Raw genomic sequence first — 20,580 nt, 5'->3', positions numbered from 1 at the left:
AGGCTGGGAACCTTCGCTTCCACCCCCAGTGCTTGTCAGAAAATCTGAGCGTGGCCTGAGTTCTGCCATGATAATTCTGCAGTTCAGCTTAAGAGTGTTTAGATACATTCTTAAGTAAAACACTTGCTGTTGTCAGAGCCTATAGCACAAAGGCAGGTAGCTTCATAGAGTCACAGAATGTTTGGTTTGGAAGGGGCCTTCCACCAGAGACATATTGCTCCAAGCCCTGTCCAGCCTGGCCTTGAACACTGCCAGGGATGGGGCAGCCACAGCTTCTCTGAGCAACCTGTGCCAGCACCTCACCACCCTCACAGGGAAGAACTTTGTAATATCTCATCTAAATCTACCCTCTGTCAGCTTGCAGACACGAGACTTGAGTATGAATTTGTGCACATTTGCTTTTCTTTCCCAAGTTGAAGTAGAGTTGCAAAGCCAATGAAATACAAAATGCACTTCTTTACGTGCTGCTTATGGTCTTCATTTGGTGGCAGCTCAACATGCAGGTTGGCTGTTGGGCTTCCATTGCCGCAGTGTTGCCCCTCTCTTGCCCTACATTCCGCTTCCTCCCTCTCAGCGCCCTCACCGAGCTGAATGGTGTCTTTGTTTGGAAAGAATGCAAGCAAAATTCGTGCTGTCTGAAAAGGGCCAGCTCATCATTTGTAGCTCTGCAGTGGACTGGAAAATAACTTTTCTCCCTCCCTCTTTCATTTTGTCTTTCCTGTTTCAAGAATCATTGGTTTGTGATTTACCAATGGCAGAGCGATCTTTACAAAACACCGGCAGTGGCTTGGGAAGGTGTAAAATGACTTGTAACTGTTTGTATGCAGTGATTGTGGATTTAAAGTGCACTGTTCTGCTAATGCAGCTCCTGGGTCTTCATTAACGTCTTTCATCTGAGAGCGATGGAAACACAAAACTGTTGAGCAAATAAGTCTGTATTCACCAAGGCATTCAGATGTTTAAACCTACACAAATAAAACTGGACTGCTTTGTTGGGAGTCTCTGACAGTAACTTCTGCTAGAAGGGTAGAAAAGCCTGACTTCAGTGGCCTGATGCACAAGTGTGACCTTTCAGTTCCTGAAGCTCCTCTTGGTTTGCATTTTCACAGTCACTAGGCAGAAGTGACTTTCAGTATTCATGTAAGGGTTAATCTTGTTTGCATGTACCATGAGATCAACCAGTGGTCCTCCTAAAGCCTTGATACTCAAAGGCCAGTAACCTGAAGAATCCACAGGTAGCTTCTACCTGTTTTTAAAACCATGAGTTCAGTTTTTGTACAGACCTGGGCCTGTATATTGCTGTAAGCAGCTGGTAGAACTTGAAATTTGAAGGAAAGCCAGAATTGATTCAGAAACCTGGGATCATCTGCCTGTAAGGAGACGTCATTGTTAGACCGTGGATAACAAACACTTCCAACTTTTTGTTTGAAAGTATGGAGTTATGTAAGTGTTGAAAGGGCTGCTGGTATGTTCCCAGGTTTTTCAGTGAATTCCAGTTTGCCCTGTTGAAGTTGATGAATATCTTATCAACACTTAATGAGGGAGCAATTTCGTTTTCATCTCTAATTCATTAGTTGTGTCATTATCCTCCTTTGATAGTACTATGTCTGTTCCGCATGCCATTCAATTTTTATATCCATTACCCTTTTAAACCCTTTCCTGAACTTAATGTTACTGGAAACTCCCCGTACCTGTAACCTCGTTCTCTCTGGAGCCTTTGGGACTTCCTTGGAGATATCTAGAACCAAAAGGGAATTGCAGAGGTACAGAGGTCTCATTTTTTCCAGCCTGTTAGAACTACTTTGAAAGTATTTGGAGGCAAATAGTCATTGCTATTTATAACGGTCTTTCTGTTACGAAGGCTGAACTAGTATTATGCTGGAATGAAAGCTGAGCGTAACATGGGATTAGAGATTTATTTTATCCCTGAATACTAGAGTTAGCAAAATCCCTCTCTGTGCAGAGAAGAGTTAATTTCCTTGGCTGGTTAATAGCTTACTTTATCTTGGCGCATAAAAAGTGGCTGTCAAACATCCTGCTTTATCTGGGCAGAACCTTAAAGTATGTGTTGCTGTATAAAATACTTTTATGATCTTTTGTCAAATGCTGTGTTCATTTGTTTGATAGCGTTGCTGTGGAACACTACATAGTAGCAAACAGTTTGCTTAAATGCTGCAAAATATAGGGGTAGTTGAGTGGATTTGGAGCAGTTTTGTGTGTTGGTTGTTAATCATTCAACGGGTTTGTTTTTCAAACCATATATATGATGCTCGCTGTATTGATTCATAAGTTTGAGTGATGAAGTACTGCTTGGCTAACTGGAAAAAAACAATGGAGCACTGACCAGAACTGGAGGTCTGAAGGTCCCAAGCTGACATCTTAGAATTGGTGGACTGCCTCAGCCTTAGGTCACTGTAATGTTTTAAATCCTTAGAATTGGGGAATTTTCATAGAATCACAGAATGGTTTGGGTTGGAAGGGACCTTAAAGCTCATCCAGTTCCAAGCCCAGTCCAGCCTGGCCTTGAACACTGCCAGGGATGGGGCAGCCACAGCTTCTCTGGGCAACCTGTGCCAGGGCCTCACCACCCTCACAGGGGAGAGCTTCTGCCTAATGTCTCTAACCTGTATCTCCTCCTCTCTGTCAGTTTAAAGCCATTCCCCCTTGTCCTGTCCCTACAGGCCCTTGTCAAAATCCCCTCCCCAGATTTCTTGTTGGCCCCTGTAGACTCTGGAAGCTGCTCTAAGGTCTCCCTGGAGCAGCTTTTCCAGGCTGAACAAGCCCAGCTCTCTCAGCCTGTCTCCATAGCAGAGGTGCTCCAGCCCTCAGAGCATCTTCATGGCCTCCTCTGGACTTGCTCCAACAGTTCCACGTCCTTCTTATGTTGGGGCCTGTCGTGGTTTAAACCTAGTCAGGTAACTCGTTCACTCACTCAGAGCTGGATGCAGGACTGCAGGGGGGGTCTCAGCAGAGCAGAGGGGGAGAATCCCCTCCCTCGACCTGCTGGTCATGCTGCTGGTGATCAGCTCCATTTGATTTTGCCTCTTTTCCTCTAATTCATGCTTGTGAAACACTTGGTAACGGTAAGGGGCTCTCTGGGGAGCTGTGCTTGGTTTTAATTTTCCTTTTTGGCTGCATGTGCAGAACGTGTCCATCTAGCAAGTGCTGTCCCAGTTCCTGCCCCTGCACGGCACGAGCCTGTGGGGAGGGGATTCTCCTCTGGAATTGCAGAGCCTTTCCCAGAGAGGCTCTGGTATCTGGACTTTACGTGAAGAGATTTTAGTAGTTTAACATTTCAGCATTAAAGTGAAGCAGTGTGTGCAGTACATTGAGCTAAAAGGAGTTTACGGCAGACTTCCCATGCAGACTTCTTACATAATAGTGTGTTTTATAAATTCTTTTTAATCTTACTGAGTATAAAATGACCTTGTAGATTTAGGAGGGAAGTTTGTGATTGCAGCTGCTTATTTTAGAGTGTCTAAATATAAACAGATTTTTGGAAAACGTGAAAAATTCAGTGGCGTTTCTCTGATGGGAACTGAAAGTTAGAACTCTGGCATCTAAATACTGTCAGAGCACTTTGAGATGGTGGCTTGCAGTCCTCTGTACTCTGCAGTAGTAATTCTTGTATGCAGTTCTGGAAAGAGAAGGTTGAAACAAAATGTGGTCCTCAAGCTTCCTCTGCTGGGAAGGAGCAGCTGGGGGAGGTCCTCATCCTTGTTCATCTTGTGTGGCATCTGCCTCCAAGCCCATCTCTTCTGGGGAAGAGTGACCAGTTTGTACACGTTGCACAGATGAGGCTTCACCAAGGTCTTGCACAATGGTTTTCCTGTTTCCCTGCCTCAGATAGAAATGTCTCACCAAGTGCCTGCACGATTTACTTACGTTAGCATTGCCTCTCCATCAAATCATGGTTACTCCCTGAAAGTCAAATGGTAACATCTCAGCCTTTGGTCTGTCTTCCTTGTCATCTGAAGACAGCTGCTGGTTCACAGAAGAAATTGTTAGGTAACAGGCGCTGCATTTTGTGCTGCTGACATCCCTTGTTTTTATACTGTCTTTGAGATTATCAGTTTCTTATTTTAATTGTCCTTTGTACAGAGCCTCTCACTTCTGTAAGCAGTAGACTTCATCTAGGACAATTAACTACACCAGAGTTAATAATGAAAATATTAAATACTGGTTTCAGTACTAGTCTTGGCTCATTATCTGTCTTCATTTTGATAGTTTCTTCTTCCTTAAGTCTTTTTAGGACTGCTTTCCTTTATCACATCAGTCTTTGCAAATCCCATAATTAACTAACTTCCCTGTGATTCCACTTCAGCTTTGCCACAAATGAATGTGTGAGTTACTTTGTATTAGTTGGTATTAAAAGTAAAAACCTTACTCTTCCTCTGTCAGGGTGGTCTCTGCTTATTCTGAGTTCCATGAGTCTTGGTTTTGCACTTCTGTTGAGGCCTGACTCTGCTTGTAGTATGTTGGAGGCTGGAGCTGGGATGGACCTTGACGAGGACTCTTGTGCTGATAACTCGCCTTTTGTTAACTGGTTGAAAGCATCGTGTTGCTTAAACCCTTCTGCTTGTGTTATTGAAGCTTGAGATCAACTGTGCATAAACCGTGGACGTGTATGTTGAGCTCATGAGGTAATTTAGAGATTCTGCTGATTGTTTAAGTGGTGTGAAAAGCAAGATGACTATTTTTGGTAGACTGGAGTCTTGCACGTGTTGGTGTAGGCTCTCGCACCAACTGCTTTGAGGTAGACAGGTAACAAGCATTATGATTTCTGTGGTTAATGTTATTCTTGGAGATAGTTGCTTGAATGGGATTAATGGAAAGGAGAATCGTGGGGGAAAGAGGTGGGTTTTGTTGGAGAGGTTTCTGAAATGGTGGTATTACATTTATCACACTAAAGAGTAAAAAAATAAAAATTCACCATGATATTACAAGCCAGATCATCTTACCCATGTTAACTTAACTGTGTTAACTGAGGGTGTCCGTTGACCGACATAGACCCTTTGAGGCCCTGGTTGCTCCAGCATTCTACTTACTGGGGTGTCCTTGCCTTATCTGGCAATTCAGACAGAGAAATAAAAAGCTGCTGTTCTTTCTGCAGCAGTTCTAAGTTGATGTGGAATTGCTCCTTTTTTATGTAAATGAACACTAATTATTTATATTTTTATTTTAGGGATAGACTTCAAGATTAAAACCGTTGAATTACAAGGAAAGAAGATCAAGCTACAGATATGGTGAGTAATACAACCAGGAAACTGCCAGTCAACATCCTGCTGGATGGCTTCTTTCAGCAGCAGGTTTTTGTGAGAAGGGTTTACTCTTCCTGAGATCACATTGAGGTATCTAATTTTGGAACAGTGTTTTATATTTTCAGTAGTGGTAAAGCTCCACGTGCATTCCCCTGAACTGTGTTTAAGAAATGGGAAGAGATCCATGTGTTGCATTTATAACTGTGGATTCCGGCTGCTCCCTTGGACAGGCTGTTGGCAACTCTCCTGCTTGGGAGGACAGGATCCTCACAGTCTGTGATTTAGTGGGAAGTGGTTTAAAACTGGTGTGTTTAAATTAGGAGTTGCCATGAAACTATGACTCTAAATCTATGACTAGTAGCCTTGCTTTGTGTCAGCGAGAAAGCATATTCCACGTCTACACTTACTTTATCATATAATGTTTTGGGTTGGAAGCGACTTTAAAGCTCATCCAGTTCCAACCCCTTGCCATGAACAGGGACACCTTCCACTAGGCCAGATTGCTCCAAGCCCTGTCCAACCTGACCTTGAATAATGCCAGGGATGGGGCAGCCACAGTTTCTCTGGGCAACCTGTGCCAGGGCCTCACCACCCTCACAGGGAAGAACTTCTGCCTAAGATCTCATCTCAGTCTCCCCTCTGTCAGTTTAAAGACATTCCTCCTTGTCTTGTCCCTACAGGTCCTTGTCAGAAGCTCCTCTTTAGTTTTCTTATTGGCCTCTTTAAGCACTGAAAGCTGCTCTAAGGTCTCTGCAAAGCCTTCTCTTCTCCAGGCTGATAAGGCCCAGGTCTGAGCTGGTGATGCAGCCCAGGACATCGCTGGCTTTCTGGGCTGCAAGCGCACACTGCCAGGTCAAGCACCCCCCAAGTCCTCCTCAGGGCTGCATTATGTTTTTCCATTATAAACTCTGGAGTTTTTCAGCTGGCTTAAAATAAGGCTGTTCTTCTGTTGGGAAATCTAACATGAGGCAAAACTTAAAATCTTTCCTTCTAGCTTGCTGTGCATGTCTACAGAGTTTTCTTCTGGTTTGGTCCTGTTAAGAGCTGAGGAAAGCTAATGGCTTTTTCCAGCCTGTATGTTCATTTACACTTCCTTCTCCACCACATATACCTATTGCCACAGTGTTCTCCAGCTTTACTGAGGCTTCAGAACTTGAATTTGATTAGGACCTGAATTTGTCCATTTTGTCCTCCGCTAATAAAAATCTTTTCATGGCTTGATAATGTTGACGTTCGTAGATGCAGATGGATGGGTTCCAGTTAGGGGGAGGCGCTGCTCTTCCTCTGTAGGACCAACCAGATGGTTATCCTTCCTAACAAATAGTCCTTCTTGTTACCACTACTGTGAGCATGCACCCTGAATCCTAGTTGTGTCTTGTATCCCACTCCTGCGAGCACATCTTTAGCAGAAGCTGGCCAACTTAGTTATTTTGGTGTGTGTCCTGCAAGGAAAAGAGTTGTCAAAGCTGATTTTATTGTATAAACTGTGTAGTTAGTCGATAAGGAAGTGCTTGGAGGATGAAGCAACTCACCACGCTGGAATGCTTCAGCAGGGAGTTGCAAAGAGTAACCATCTTCCAAAAGGCAGTGTTTCCGATAGAGCTGTCTGAGGAAGGACAGCTATAGATCAGCTGGATCCGAAAGCAGAGCAGCGGAAGAGAAGGAACCCAGAGCATTAGCTAAAGAGCCATTCAGGTGTAATACAGCCTCATTGATTGACTTTTCTGGGTAGCTCTTGCTTTGGGAGTTCCCCAGACATTCAGGTTTTCAAACCATAGCTTCTATCAGTCTTTCTGTGCTACGTTTTTTTTTTACCCCAGCAGGGTAGGTGCTATAAACTGCCACGGGAAACAAAGGTAGAATGTTGGAATGACTTAAAGGAAGTGTTCAACTGAACTTCAGGAAAAATCGTCATGAAATATAAAAACTGAAAATACTGAAAAACAAGGATGTTTATGGCTGCTTTGTCTATATACCCATTAATGAAGCTGTGTCCATTGTGGGATTCAGTACCTTAGAGAAATGAAGAGGGGTTTGGGTGAACTTGAGTTTTAGGAAATCACATCTTTTAAGTGTTGTAAAGCTGGGAGGTGCTAGCCTCGATCATCTTGTTCCTGCCAGTTTAAAATGCCACAATTGAAATGACACTTAGAAAGCAGAAAATGAAGTTCTTGTGGCATAAACTTCTGATTGGAAAAAAACCCAAATAAATTTACGAAATCTAGGCTTTGTATTTTTCATCTTTTCCCATACAAGGAGTTTTGCCCCACAGTGGTTTGGTGGCTAGAACAGTAGTGTCTTTTGAAGACATATTGTGCAATACATCTATATTTAACCACTGCTTCCTGTATTTAAACTCACCCTGTACTTCTAGGAGTTGTGTAATATATTTCCAGAATTACACTTCACTCCTGCTGCAGGAGCTCCATAAGCAAAGGATGCATTTAGTGGAATGGTTCCCTTGTAAACCTGAATCTGTTCTCAGCTTTTCTTGTGTCCAGACTGTGGGTTGTGCTTTTATGACCAGGGTAAGCGCACAAGAGCTAATGTAGCTGAATCAATGAAACAGGTCTTTAGAGTTGTGACACTTTAACTGGGACACATCATACTTGATTAACCTGGTCTCAAGATAGCAAAAGAGGACACAGACTTTCAGTTAAGGACAGGAGAGGAGTCCCTTGGTGCTTGTGTGCTTTCAGTTAGTATTGCACTGCAGGTGTGCTAGTATTCATGCAGGATATTCGTGCTCAAAATTTCACAGAATAATTTGGTTTGGAAGAGACATTAAAGTTCATCCCGTTCCAACCCCCTGCCACAAGCAAGGACACCTTCCACTAGATCAGGTTGCTCCAAGCCCCATCCAACCTGGCCTTGAACACTGCCAGGGATGGGGCAGCCACAGCATCTCTGGGCAGCCTGTGCCAGGGCATCACCACCCTCACAGGGAAGAACTTCTTCCTCAGATCTCATCTCAGTCTCCCCTCTGTCAGTTTGAAGCCATTCCACCTTGTCCTGTCCCTACAGGCCCTTGTCAAAAGCCCCTCTCCAGCTTTCTTGTCAGCCCCTTTAGGTACTGGAAGCTGCTGTAAGATCTCCCTGGAGCCTTCTCTTTTCCAGGCTGAACAAGCCCAGCTCTCTCAGCCTGTCTCCATAGCAGAGCTGCCCCAGCCCTTGGAGTGTCTGCATGGCCTCCTCTGGACTTACTCCAACAGCTCCACATCCTTCTTATGTTGGGGCCCCAACATAAGAGCTGGATGCAGGACTGCAGGGGGGTCTCAGCAGAGCAGAGGGGGAGAATCCCCTCTCTCAACCTGCTAGTCACACTGCTGGTGATGCAGCCCAGGACACAGTTGTTTTCTGAGCTGGAAGCGCACACTGTCAGGTCATGGTGATCTTAATTTAGAAGAGAAATGACCAGTATTTCACTTGTGGGTTTCCCCCCTGTGTGAAAACCATTGTCCTATTTGTAAGAATGCCCATCAGTCTGCCCTGTTTCTTGCCCACTCGTCAGAGCTGCTTCTGGTGGTGGCTCACAGCAGCAGCATACTGGGTGCAATGACATTGGTCCAGCCCATGACCATAAATCCAGCTGTGGCTCTCCAAAGTGCCACTGCATCTTTATCCAGCCTTTCTTAATGCTGTTTTCTTGCTTGAGTCCGTTTCATTGTTAGAAGAAAAGGCAGCACTGCTGCTGTTCTCATCCTCATCATTATTATTGTTGGCGTTTACTCAGATTCAGACCTCTTACTTTGTATCTTAAAGAACTTTAGTATGTGTCAGCCATTTCCCAAATATGATGGACTTTCTTCAGAGTCATGCAGCATTTATGAAGGAGCTGTATTTGAGCTACCTCTGGCAAAAGGGATGGCTTGAGCAGACTTTACTGAATAGGGTTTCTACATCAGTGAGAGGGCTCAAGTATTTGATTATGTGGCATTTGTTATTTATGTAAATGAAAGCTGTGTTTCTTTTCACATATAGGAAGCACTGGAAAGAAACTGTTCCTCAGTTTAAAATTGCTGTATTGACCTGCTTCCCACTGATCTGTATAATCTTCCATCACCCACATATTAAATCATGCTGTTGTCCTGGTATAGGAGCTGCTCTCTGGCTGCCTGCAGAGCTCTGTCACTGGGTCTTACTGTGGCTAGTACTGGCTTTTGTACTTCTTGGAGCAGGGGTGCATTCTCAGTGAGTGATTAGTTTTACAGATAACAGCTAAACCCAACACTTCCTAATATATCTCTGCTGCGTTCCTGCCTCTCCTCCTGGGTGCAGAAATGGCAGTCATGAGCAGTCATGCCTTGACCTCTAAATATATATGTGTGTGTGTATATATATATATATATATATATATATATATAGGAGTAAAGTAGGAATCAAAGGTCAAGTTAAACCTTCCCAGAGGTGGTAAGCAACATGATATTTTGTAGCTATTAAGAAATGGGGTTGCTTTTCAGCAAGGATCAAGCCAGGATTAAAGTGTTTTTGTATTGCTCCAAATGTAGATGTGCCTGTTACAGAACAATGTTGAAGTGGGGAGAGGGGAGGCTGGGACACGAGGAAAAGGAGGGTGGTGGGACTGGCTTACGTCTGTGGTCTGGGAGCTCTGGAGAAGCCTCAGGTAGGCTGGGCAAGCCTGGTGGTGTGCATGGGCTGCAAGCAGTGAGGAGGTCATGACACAAACCCCAGGCCTGACCTTCTGAAGGAATGAGCTTCTTCAGGGCAGATCCATCAGGAGGGCTCCTGGTGTGTAACATTCTGGGAGGAAGTACACGGAAGAATCAGGTATCTTCTTGGTGAGGTACTTGTGCTGCTTGTCTGCTTAGAAAAGTTGTTAATGTGACAGTATGTATGAACCCAGGACAGGTAGATAGCCATATGGAAAGTCACCAACGGGAGAAAGGTATTAAAGATTTGGGATTAGAAATACTTGGGAAGGGTGGGACCTGGGGGGGGGGGGTGTTAACACTGATGACACAAAATACTAATACACTAATGCTTATAGTATAGAGAAGGGAGAGCGAATAAAAGAACAAAAATAAGAGATTACTCCTCCAGGAAAAGACAGTGTTACCATTGCAAAAGCAATGAAACACTTTAGAGGAATAGAGTAGTAGAGCTGAAAATTCAGCTGTGAAGACTGTAATATCATACGCTCCAGGAACTCTGATAGAATTGCTTTGAAATGCAAACAAGACTTAGGCATCCTGTAATTCACTAAACTTGCTGGCATAATGTATAAATTGAAAACTTAATTGTGATTTTTCAGATACTGGGGTTACGATCATTTCCAGTGGGCAGGGACGTGTCACAGTCTGACATCACACAGAGGTTTGATTAGCATGCCCTGCAAAGAAAGGGACCAGCAAGATCATCAGAAGGATGTGATAGCTATTTTATGAAAAAAAAAATTGAAAGATTAGGGTTCCTTGGGATGTCAGCAAAATGACCAAAGTGCAGTTTGTAAATCATGAGTATACTGGAAAGGGTAGGTAGACATTGATATAGCTCACTGCCTTCTCCAATCCCAGAACATTAGTTCAAGGCTAGAAGGTGGCCCATGCTGAACACAAGGAAATGAAGTTAAGCTGTGAAACTCCTCATCACGCAATGTGGTATGTATGTGGGTTCGCAAGGGATTTCACAAAGGAACAGACTGTTTTGGACTGTTAACACACAGATGTGATCTCTGGCTCCAGAAGTCCTTTAACTGCATGGAAGTAGAAGCTGGAAAGCCTCTGGCCTGACCACGTGTGGCTTTTCAGTGCTTGTGAAAACACACAGAAGTCAGATCTAGGTTTTCCATCCTGGTGAAGCAAAGGCTGAAAGGAAATATTGCTGTCATGTAAAAAAACCATAGTGGTGGCAGAGGAGAAGGAAGGACTTTTTAAGCTCAAGGACAGTGGGAATTGAAGTTGCTGGAAATCCACCAGCAAGAGTGGGAGGCTCTAGGAGAAGCCCTAGTTCAGTGTAATGCAAATGAAATAGAGAAAGGGAAACATAGAAGGGGAAAAACCCCAAAACAAGTATTTTAGAACAGAATTTGACAAGAGCATTATGATGTATCCTGTTCAGCTATTGCAGAAGAACTTGCCCAAGGAACTCTCCTCCTATTTATTCAAGAATATTCTGTGAAAATTGGTTGCAGAAAATGGAGCTTCTTTCTGGTCTCTGTGTTCACAGACTCTGCAGTCTGGGGAGACAAGTAGGGACTGTAGGAGGTGATCCTGAAGGTGGATTTACAGGACGTTGGTATTTGGAGAGTGAATCCAAAACAAGAAAACCCCAAACAACCTGGTGCTGACTGTGGAATGCTGGAGGGATGGGGTAGGGCAGAAAGCCTTTCAAGAAATAACTGCAGTATTTAAGAATGGGTTTCTAGGGATTATAAACAAAGTGGGGTTATGTGAGCAGTGAACGAGTAGCCTTTTCAGGAGGTCTGTGTTTGCTTTTCCAAGTCAGTGGTAAGTAATCCCAGGCTTCCTTAAATAGCCACATGGTGTATACATGTCTTAAAGTCTTAAGCTAGTCTTAAACTGATCTTAAGGAGTAACCACAGTATATGGGTAGAGCTGTATGGCGAGTTAGTTTCCCAGGGGTTAGGGACTTAATGGCTGTTGATTCCTCACTTGTGAATTTTCTATTTACCAGTTTTTATGCAGATTCCTGGCACTGTGTCAGTGTGCAGTGTGTGCTGTCAAGCCAGGAGGAGGAACTTTGGTTGATAGGCCAAGAGGATGACAGTAGGTACAAGTTAGCAAGGTGCTTGATTGTTCCTGTGCCTGGGGCAGGCTTGTTAGCTGAACTGTTACAAGTTAGCTTGTTACAAGTCAGTGACCTGCACTCTTAAGGCCAGTAAGTGAAGATCTGAAAGGCTAGATCCTGAAGACTTTCCAGAGTTGGGCAAGACAAGTGATGTGTTTCTCTTCGGTGGGGTATGAAACTTTCGCACTTGGATGAGGACAGAATTGCTTCTGTAGTGAACTAAGTATCACTCAAATCAGATTCAAGGACACCTAAAGTTTTTTTCTTCCTCCTTAGTTGCTGCTCTATCCCTCCTGTCTTTACATGCAGCTTGCATGGCAGGCTATTTTCCTACAGTCTTGTGACTGATTCCAAATTTTAGAAACAGCCTTATTTTTTGAGTATGCAGCTTTTAAGTGTGTAGAAGACCATAAGGTAACATTTTTGTATCCATGCATCTTTGCTAGCAACACTTTTACATGGTTAGAAAAGTGTCCTCGGAATCCTGTTTTATTCAGCAATGACCTCGTTGCAAAAATAATCATTGAACCTGGAAGAGTCATCCAAGTAAAAGAATCGTGCAGCAGCATAGCTACCAGAAATAGTTCCATGTGTGGAAATGCCCTCTTCTCTCCAAGTTCTTGCATTTTAAGTGTGTTGGTGCACAGGCAGAGGTGCAGGAAGCACCACTAACGAGTGTGCGGTCAGTCGCATTAATTTTTGCAATTACTGGGTATGAGGGTGGTGAGGCCCTGGCACAGGCTGCCCAGAGAAGCTGTGGCTGCCCCATCCCTGGCAGTGTTCAAGGCCAGGTTGGACGGGGTTTGGAGCAGCCTGGTCTAGTGGAAGGTCTCCCTTCCCATGGCAGGGGGTTGGAACTGGATGAGCTTTAAGGTCCCTTCCAACCCAAATTTTCCTTTGATTCTATGCATTATGCTCAGAACATCTGAAAGCTAACTTGCTGCTGAGAGCTTTTGAAATTATTCACCATGTGCAAAGCTCAAGGTGGACAAGACTTTTGGCATGTCAGTAAAACAATTAGATGCTTCACTCATTATAGCTGTTGGGATTTTTTCTGGTAGTGTATTTTTTCAGAAAAGCTGGAATTTGTATCCCTCGGATGTTCCTTTGTGAAGGAAAGTCTTTGACCCAGTCGGTAAAGTGTGCCTGGTGTCACCAGTACAGTTTCTTCAATGCAGAATTCTGCTGCGTGGTTTTAAAAATATTATAAGAAGAAACAGTAATAAAATTGTTAGGATTATTTTGGAATTATTTGGTTTAATACCTTGAAGAGCTTTATTTCGACCTCGTGCGCTGGAAGGATCTTCACAGATCATCAGATATAATCTCTTCTTGTTGCATCCATGTAAATCTTTCATAAGCAAATCACAGTACATTTTAAGGCTTCTTTAGTCTCTGCTAGGTCAACTGGAAAGCTGTCCCAGAAAGCCCATTCTCAGCTGGTTGAACCTCTTACATGACACACCTTATACATACTTTAATGTTGGCATGAGAATAATTTAAAAAGATTTTTTGCTTTCCTTGGGCTTCTCCTTTTCCTAGTCCCATAGGCCTTGTCTTCATTTTGCAGCCAAACAGCCCAGTTTCTCTCAGTTCCCTCCTGTGCAGGAGGGCTTCGTTTTCCTTGGTGATCTTAATACTTGTCTGCATTTATTTTAGCTTGAAGAGCTACTAGCACCTGCGAATGTTTTTTGCCTATGTCAAGGATTTACTGCACACCCATAGCTTTGGAGCATATTCTTACATCCTGGGGGTTTGAAGAAAGGAATGGAGGGCTAGGGCAGTGAAGATGACATGCGGTTTCTGTCTGCCATTTGCTCAGGGTGGATTCATCAGTCATAGGCAGTTTGAAAACCATAACTCATTTCCTCTGTTTGCTTCAGTCAGGTCTCTAATCTCACATCCATTAAGAGTTATCTCTGAATAACGAATGGAGAACACATTAAAGAAGGGGAAAGGGCAAATATAGTGCTTAAAAAAGGGGGGGGGGGGGGGGGCAAGATTCCAGGTTCTTTGCTTTTTCCCTCCCCGGCTTTCTTTTCATCCATTAGCTTAGTGTCAGTTGCCAGAAAAAACATGGGAGGAGTTAACTAAGCAAATTAGTAGTAGCAGCATAAGATGTGACAAGAAATAAGTAACAACTAAGTGTTGCCAATGCCAAGTTGTGTAAAATCAATCTGAATTCTTAGTATGACAGCTGCTGGCCATGTTGGGAGAAATCACAGATGCCATACCCCTTGATAGGTTTAGTAAGCTTTTTCCGACTCTGTCCTGCTTGATGTAATGGCTTTAAACTAGAGGAAGGCAAATTTAGATGAGACCTTAGGAAGAAGTTGTTCCCTGTGAGTCTGGTGAGGCCCTGGCACAGGATGCCCAGAGAAGCTGTGGCTGCCCCATCCCTGGCAGCGTTCAAGGCCAGGTTGGACGGGGCTTGGAGCAAACTGGTCTAGCGGAAGGTGTCCCTGCTTGTGGCAGGGGGTTGGACTAGATGAGCTTTAAGGTCTGCTTCCAACCAAACCATTCTGTGATTCTTTAGATGCCAAACTTGGCTTTCCCTTGGTGCAAATTAAGGCTATCAATCCTTGTTGTACTTTTCACAGGTAACTAGAGGAGTTAATTTTTCTTCTTTCTACAATTATTTTTAACATAAACACAGCTCTTGCACCTTCCCTGAATTTTCCCAGGCCACCTCAAGTTCTTTAGACCTTATTCACTGGCCAAAGGTCTAAGATACGCAGCCTCATGTATTACTCTCTCTGGAATCCCTCCATTCTGCACATGTCTGAGCCAGACTGCACAGCTGAAGTCTTACCGGCCTCGTACAGGAATATTTTCTACAAGACTCAGACACTGTTTGTGCATCCCACTCACCTTCCTCATGATGAAGATGATTTTTTCAGCATCTGACTAACTGATGACACACTGAATTTGATAACTTTGCGTTTGTCTCTGCTGAATTTCCCAGGACTTTCTTCAGTGACATTAATCAGTCAAAACCAATCTGAATTATAATGCAGTCCTCTATACGATTTATACTTTGCAACTTCATCTTTTCTTGCCTAGCTTAAGTACAGTAACCATACTCACTATTCCCTTATCTCAGCCACGGAAGAAAATGTGCCTGTCATGAAACTCAGGGCAGACTGCTTCAAAACATCTCACAGAACTTACCCACACGTGACTTATTTTCTCTGCCCATGAGTTTTCTATCCACTCAATTGCATCTTCACCTAAGGCTTCTATAGGCATCTGAGTTGTTTCTATCATAAAATCACAGAATGGTTTGGATTGGAAGGGACCTTAAAGCTCATCCAGTCCCAACCCCCTGCCACGGGCAGGGACACCTTGCACTAGACCAGGTTGCTCCAAGCCCCATCCAACCTGGCCTTGAACACTGCCAGGGATGGGGCAGTCACAGCTCCTCTACCACCCTCACAGGGAAGAACTTCTTCCTAAGATCTCATCTCAGTCTCCCCTCTGTCAAATTAAAGCCATTCCCCCTTGTCCTGTCCCTACAGGCCCTTGTCAAAAGCCCCTCTCCAGCTTTCTTGTCAGCCCCTTTAGGCACTGGAAGCTGCTCTAAGGCATTTTCTCTCAGACTGTCTCTATAGCAGAGGTGCTCCAGCTCTTGGAGCATCTTCGTGGCTTACTCTGCACTTCCTCCAGCAGGTCCACATCCTTCTTGTGTGAAGTGTCACTGAAAGCTGTCTGTAAACATAGAATTACAGAATAGTTATGGTTGGAAAGGACCTTAAGATCATCCAGTTCCAAACCCCTGCCATGGGCAGGGACACCTCACACTAAACCGTATCACTCAAGGCTTCGTCCAGCTTGGCCCTGAACACTGCCAGGGATGGAGCATTCACAACCTCCCTGGGCAACCCTTTCCAGTGCTTCACCACCCTAACAGGAAAGAATTTCTTCCTTATATCCAATCTAAGCTTCCCCTGTTGTAAGTTTTAACCCGTTACCCCTTGTCCTATCACTACAGTCCCTAACGGAGAGTCCCTCCCCAGCATTCCTATACGCCCCCTTCAGATACTGGAAAGCTGCTCTGAGGTCTCCACGCAGCCTTCTCTTCTCCAGGCTGAACAGCCCCAACTTTCTCAGCCTGTCTTCATACAGGAGGTGCTCCAGTCCCCTGATCATCCTCGTGGTTCTTCTCTGGACTTGTTCCAACAGTTCCATGTCTTTTTTATATTGAGGACACCAGAACTGCACACAATACTCCAGGTGAGGTCTCACGAGAGCAGAGTAGAGGGGCAGGATCACCTCCTTCGACCTGCTGGTCACGCTCCTTTTGATGCAGCCCAGGATACGGTTGGCTTTCTGGGCTGCGAGCGCACACTGAAGCCGGCTCATGTTCATTTTCTCATCGACCGACACCCCCAAGTCCTTCTCAGGGCTGCTCTGAATCTCTTCTTTGCCCAATGTAATCTCTTAGGTTTATGTCGTCTGCTAAACATTGTAGAATATGCTGTTAAGTCCTAATTCTCAACTTAATGGCATGCAGTTTTGTTTAACCAAATCTCATGCATTCTATTAAATACCTCAGAATGAAATGGGAAAATATGTGCTGTCATTAATCTTGCAGGATCAATTTACAGCATATAACTTACAGAAATCGGTAATGTTACGTACATTATCTGAGATTACAGAGGTAGTCTGAGGTACATATCTGAGATTTATTTTTCATATGCTTTGATCTAAACTTTCAGGAATATGTGTTTGTGAGATCAAATTAAAGCTTTATAAGACTGATCTGAAAACACTGTTAGAACTGAGTTCCAGAAAATGTTGAGGATTGTCTTCAGAGCTGGTCAGGAGCTGCTGAAATGAAAAGCTATTGTCCTGGGCATGCTGGTGGTGTTGACTGGGTGGTTGGATCAGGTCATTGCAATTCCAGGCTCTGCTGCCTTTGGCAGTGGCACCACTGAACAGCCTATAACAACTTGAGACCAGCATCAGCTGGGTTTGTGCACTGGTTCATCAGACTGGTCAGCTGTCTGGATATTTAATTTAAACATTGTCGTTGGAGTTTAAAGTGGCTTCTAGTTTTACAACCCTTCGGGAAGAATGGTCAGTAACAGGAGAGAGGGTCTGGGATAGTGGTGTTTCTGGGGATTTGCAGATGCTCCCACTATTGGAGGTCACAGACCTGTCAAAGTATTGGTAGAGCATTTCTTGCTCCTGTTTTTGTCCTGTCTGCTTCTGGCTTCCACTTAGACTCAGACATCTTGGAGACACTTCCCTGAGATACGAAACTGGGCAGTGAAAGTTTCTCCTTTTGGGTGCAAGTTTCAAGTTGTCAATAGAAATACGAAGTTTAAAATAAACAAATTTCTACCATGGCTTGAAACTGTGAAAACCCAGTCCAGAGTCTCTTGTCTCTGTCATAGAGGAGGCTGAAAAACTCCACAATCCCCTTTGAAGTAAAACCCAGAAGAGAAACTTCAAACCCCAAGTTTCTGTACCCTCGTGACCTGGGCTTACTGAAGCTTGCCTTATTCTCCCAGTGTTGAAGTAAGTCTGGGAAGTAGTGAGCCTTCCTTAAAGCTGCTGCTGCACATTGGAGTATGTCCTACCATTCTCGGAATACATTATACATCCCTTGGTATGGTGCAATAGAGCAGAGGCTGGGTCACACACACTTACCTAACAGATATACCATGCTGGTTTCTTTATAGCTTGTCTCCAATATGTACTTTTGTCTGTTTTCCACAGGGACACAGCGGGGCAGGAACGATTTCACACCATCACCACCTCCTATTACAGAGGTGCCATGGGAATCATGCTAGTATATGATATCACCAATGCCAAGAGCTTTGAAAACATCAGCAAGTGGCTCAGAAACATAGATGAGGTGAGTAATGTTTGTAAGGTCCTGGAATTGAGCTGTTTGTTGTAACCCCTAGAGCGTGTGATGAGTCCCATAGAACTCAGCTTCTGGATTGCACCTTCTTCTGCCCTTGCAAAAGGTGTACATGAACACAGAGGTTTGGGTGCTGTTCTTCAGCTGTCATATCATAATCATAGAATGGGTTGGAAGGGACCTTAAAGACCATCCAGTTCCAACCCCTTTGCCCCAGGCAGGGACATCTTCCACTAGACTAGGTTGCTCCAAGCCCCATCCAACCTGGCCTTGAAGCCTGCCAGGGATGGGGCAGCCACAGCTTCTCTGAGCAGCCTGTGCCAGGGCTTCACCACCTTCACAGGGAACAGCTTCTTCCTCAGATCTCATTTATATCTTCTGTCCTGTGTCCTGTCCCTCCACTCTCCCTTCAGCAATGGCATGACGGATTGCAGTACTACGCAGAAGTTAGTGGTCTCATAAACAAATTTGACATTTTAAGACACAACTTTGTTTCTTTGTTGGAGAACACTTAAGAATATATCTTTTAGTAATTGGGAGTTGCAGTTTTCAAGAGGAGCTGCCACCACAAGGTGGTGTGCAGAGGAGCAACACTAAGCTACAAACTGAGGAGTAGCTACAGAATGCGTCACCTCTAGTACTAATCTATTTTATAAGGATGACTGTGTAAATCTTCAAAGACAAATCAGTACAATCACCTCCACTCCCCCAGAACTGATGTCATGAAATATTTGCAAGTCTATCATGGCTTTTGCAGATAGTATGGCAAACATCTGTTGTAAACTACTCTGACCTGCATAGCTGATTTTCATTCCTGTTAGAAGTACCAACAAACAGGCTGATAAAATTTCAAGCAAGGTCAAGTGAAGCAGAAGAAACTGCTGTGGAAACATTCATTGCGTGGATCCCCAAGATTTCATTCTGTGGGAGTTCTGAGATGTTAGAGAGCAGCACAATTGTTAGTGCTTGCTTTTGTTACACTGCTCCCAAATGGAACAAATATTTGGATTTTCCAGCTTCGTTATTTTCCTAGAAAGCAGGAAGAGGGCTCTGCAGAGCTGAGTCTCAGCAGATGTGGGCTGTCAGGCATTCCTAGTCAAAGCATTAAAACTGGTGAAAGAGCAAAACTGTGATACTGAGACTTGAATTTCCTAACATGAGAAGTGGAAAACTGTACTGTTTATGGAAAGGTACGTGTCTTGGTGAGTATAGAACAGAGGGTGGTAAGGCAATAGAGGAAGAGATTTAATTAATAATGAATTGAATGTAAACTTGAAACCAAGGCCTTTAGCTTCTGCAGTTCTTTTGTTTAAAGAGTTTCAATAGTATCCAGGAAGTTGAATAATGGATATCATTCATGCCACTGTGTCTGAGAAGAAATGGTTTTGCTGACCTAAGGTTCTTAAATCTGTCTCACAAACCTCTGCAGCTGATTCCAGGTGCACTGTGAAAGCTGCATGGTTACTGCAGTTTTGTAAGGGATTTATGACACTTTGGGCAGCTTTTTTTATTGTGGAAGCAGCTCACTAATCATAAATCATAGAAATCATAATAGAATTGTTTAGTTTGGAAAAGACCCTTAAGATCAAGTCCAACTGCTAACCCAGAACTGCCAAGCCCACCACTAACACGTCCTTAAGCACCAGATCTACAAATCTGTTAAATCTCTCCAGGGACTGTGACTCTACGACAGCCCTGGGCAGCCTGTTCCAGTGCTTGACAACAATTTTGAGGAAGAAATTTTTCCTCATATCCAATGTAAGCCTTCATATAGTGCAGCTTGAGGTCATTTCCTCTTGTCCTGTTACTTGGGAGAAGAGGCTACCCCCACCTTGCTACAGCCTCCTGTCAGGTAGTTGTAGAGTGATAAGGTCTTGCTCAGTCTCCTTTTCTTCAGACTAAACACCCCCAGTTTCATCAGCTGTTCCTCATCAGACTTGTGCTCCAAACCTTTCACCAGCTCCATTGCCCTTTTCTGGGCATACTCCAGCAACTCAATGTCTTTCTTGTAGTGAGGGCCCAGAACTGAACACAGGATTTGAGGTGCAGCCTCACCAGTGTCAAGTACCGGGTGACAGTAAAACTACCTTTGTCCTGCTGGCCATGCTATTGCTGACACAAGCCAGGTGCTGTTTGCCTTCTTATCCAGTTGGAGACAAGCTGGCTCATGTTCAGTTCCTTTTTTCACCAGGCAGTTTTTCATCCACTCTTCCCCAAGCCTGTAGCACTTCATGGGGTTGTTGTGACCCAAGTGCAGGACCCGGCACTGAGCCTTGTTGAATGTCATACAATTGTGCTCAGCCCATGAATCTGGCCTGTCCAGATTCCTCTGCAGAGCCTCCTACCCTCCAGAAGATCAGTACTCCTGCCCATCTTGGTGTCACTTTGAAACTGACTGGGGGTACACTTGATCTGATCCCCTTGTCCAGGTCATTGATAAAGGCATTAAATGGAACTGGCCCCAGTACTGAACTATGGGGAACACCACTTGTGCCTGACTGCCTATTGGATTTAACTCCATGCACCAACACTCTTTTTGCTCAGCCATCCAGCCAGTTTTTTACCCAGAGAAGAGTACACTCATCCAAGCCATGAGCAGCCAGTTTCTCCAGGAGAATGCTGCGGGAAACAGTGTCAAAGGCTTTACTAAAGTCCAAGTAGACAACATCCACAGCCTTT

At 44.2% G+C, this 20,580-nt stretch overlaps 1 protein-coding gene across 1 annotated transcript in view; it reads left to right on the top strand.

The window, feature by feature from the left end:
* Positions 1-20,580, top strand: part of RAB10 (RAB10, member RAS oncogene family) — a 49,662-nt gene that overhangs the window by 22,435 nt on the left and 6,647 nt on the right. Inside the window, exons 2-3 of the mRNA XM_061461265.1 lie at positions 5,186-5,246; positions 17,754-17,892. Of these exons, the coding sequence (XP_061317249.1) occupies positions 5,186-5,246; positions 17,754-17,892 (200 nt within the window). The remainder of the gene's footprint in view (positions 1-5,185; positions 5,247-17,753; positions 17,893-20,580) is intronic.

Source organism: Pezoporus flaviventris, unplaced genomic scaffold (genome assembly GCF_033815535.1).
Source record: "Pezoporus flaviventris isolate CSIRO_AGI_PZ_B2104156 unplaced genomic scaffold, CSIRO_AGI_Pfla_v1 ptg000031l, whole genome shotgun sequence".
In the NCBI taxonomy this organism is placed as follows: Eukaryota; Metazoa; Chordata; class Aves; order Psittaciformes; family Psittacidae; genus Pezoporus; species Pezoporus flaviventris.
Note: the sequence above shows the minus strand (reverse complement) of the source record. Positions and strands in the feature narration are given on the sequence as shown.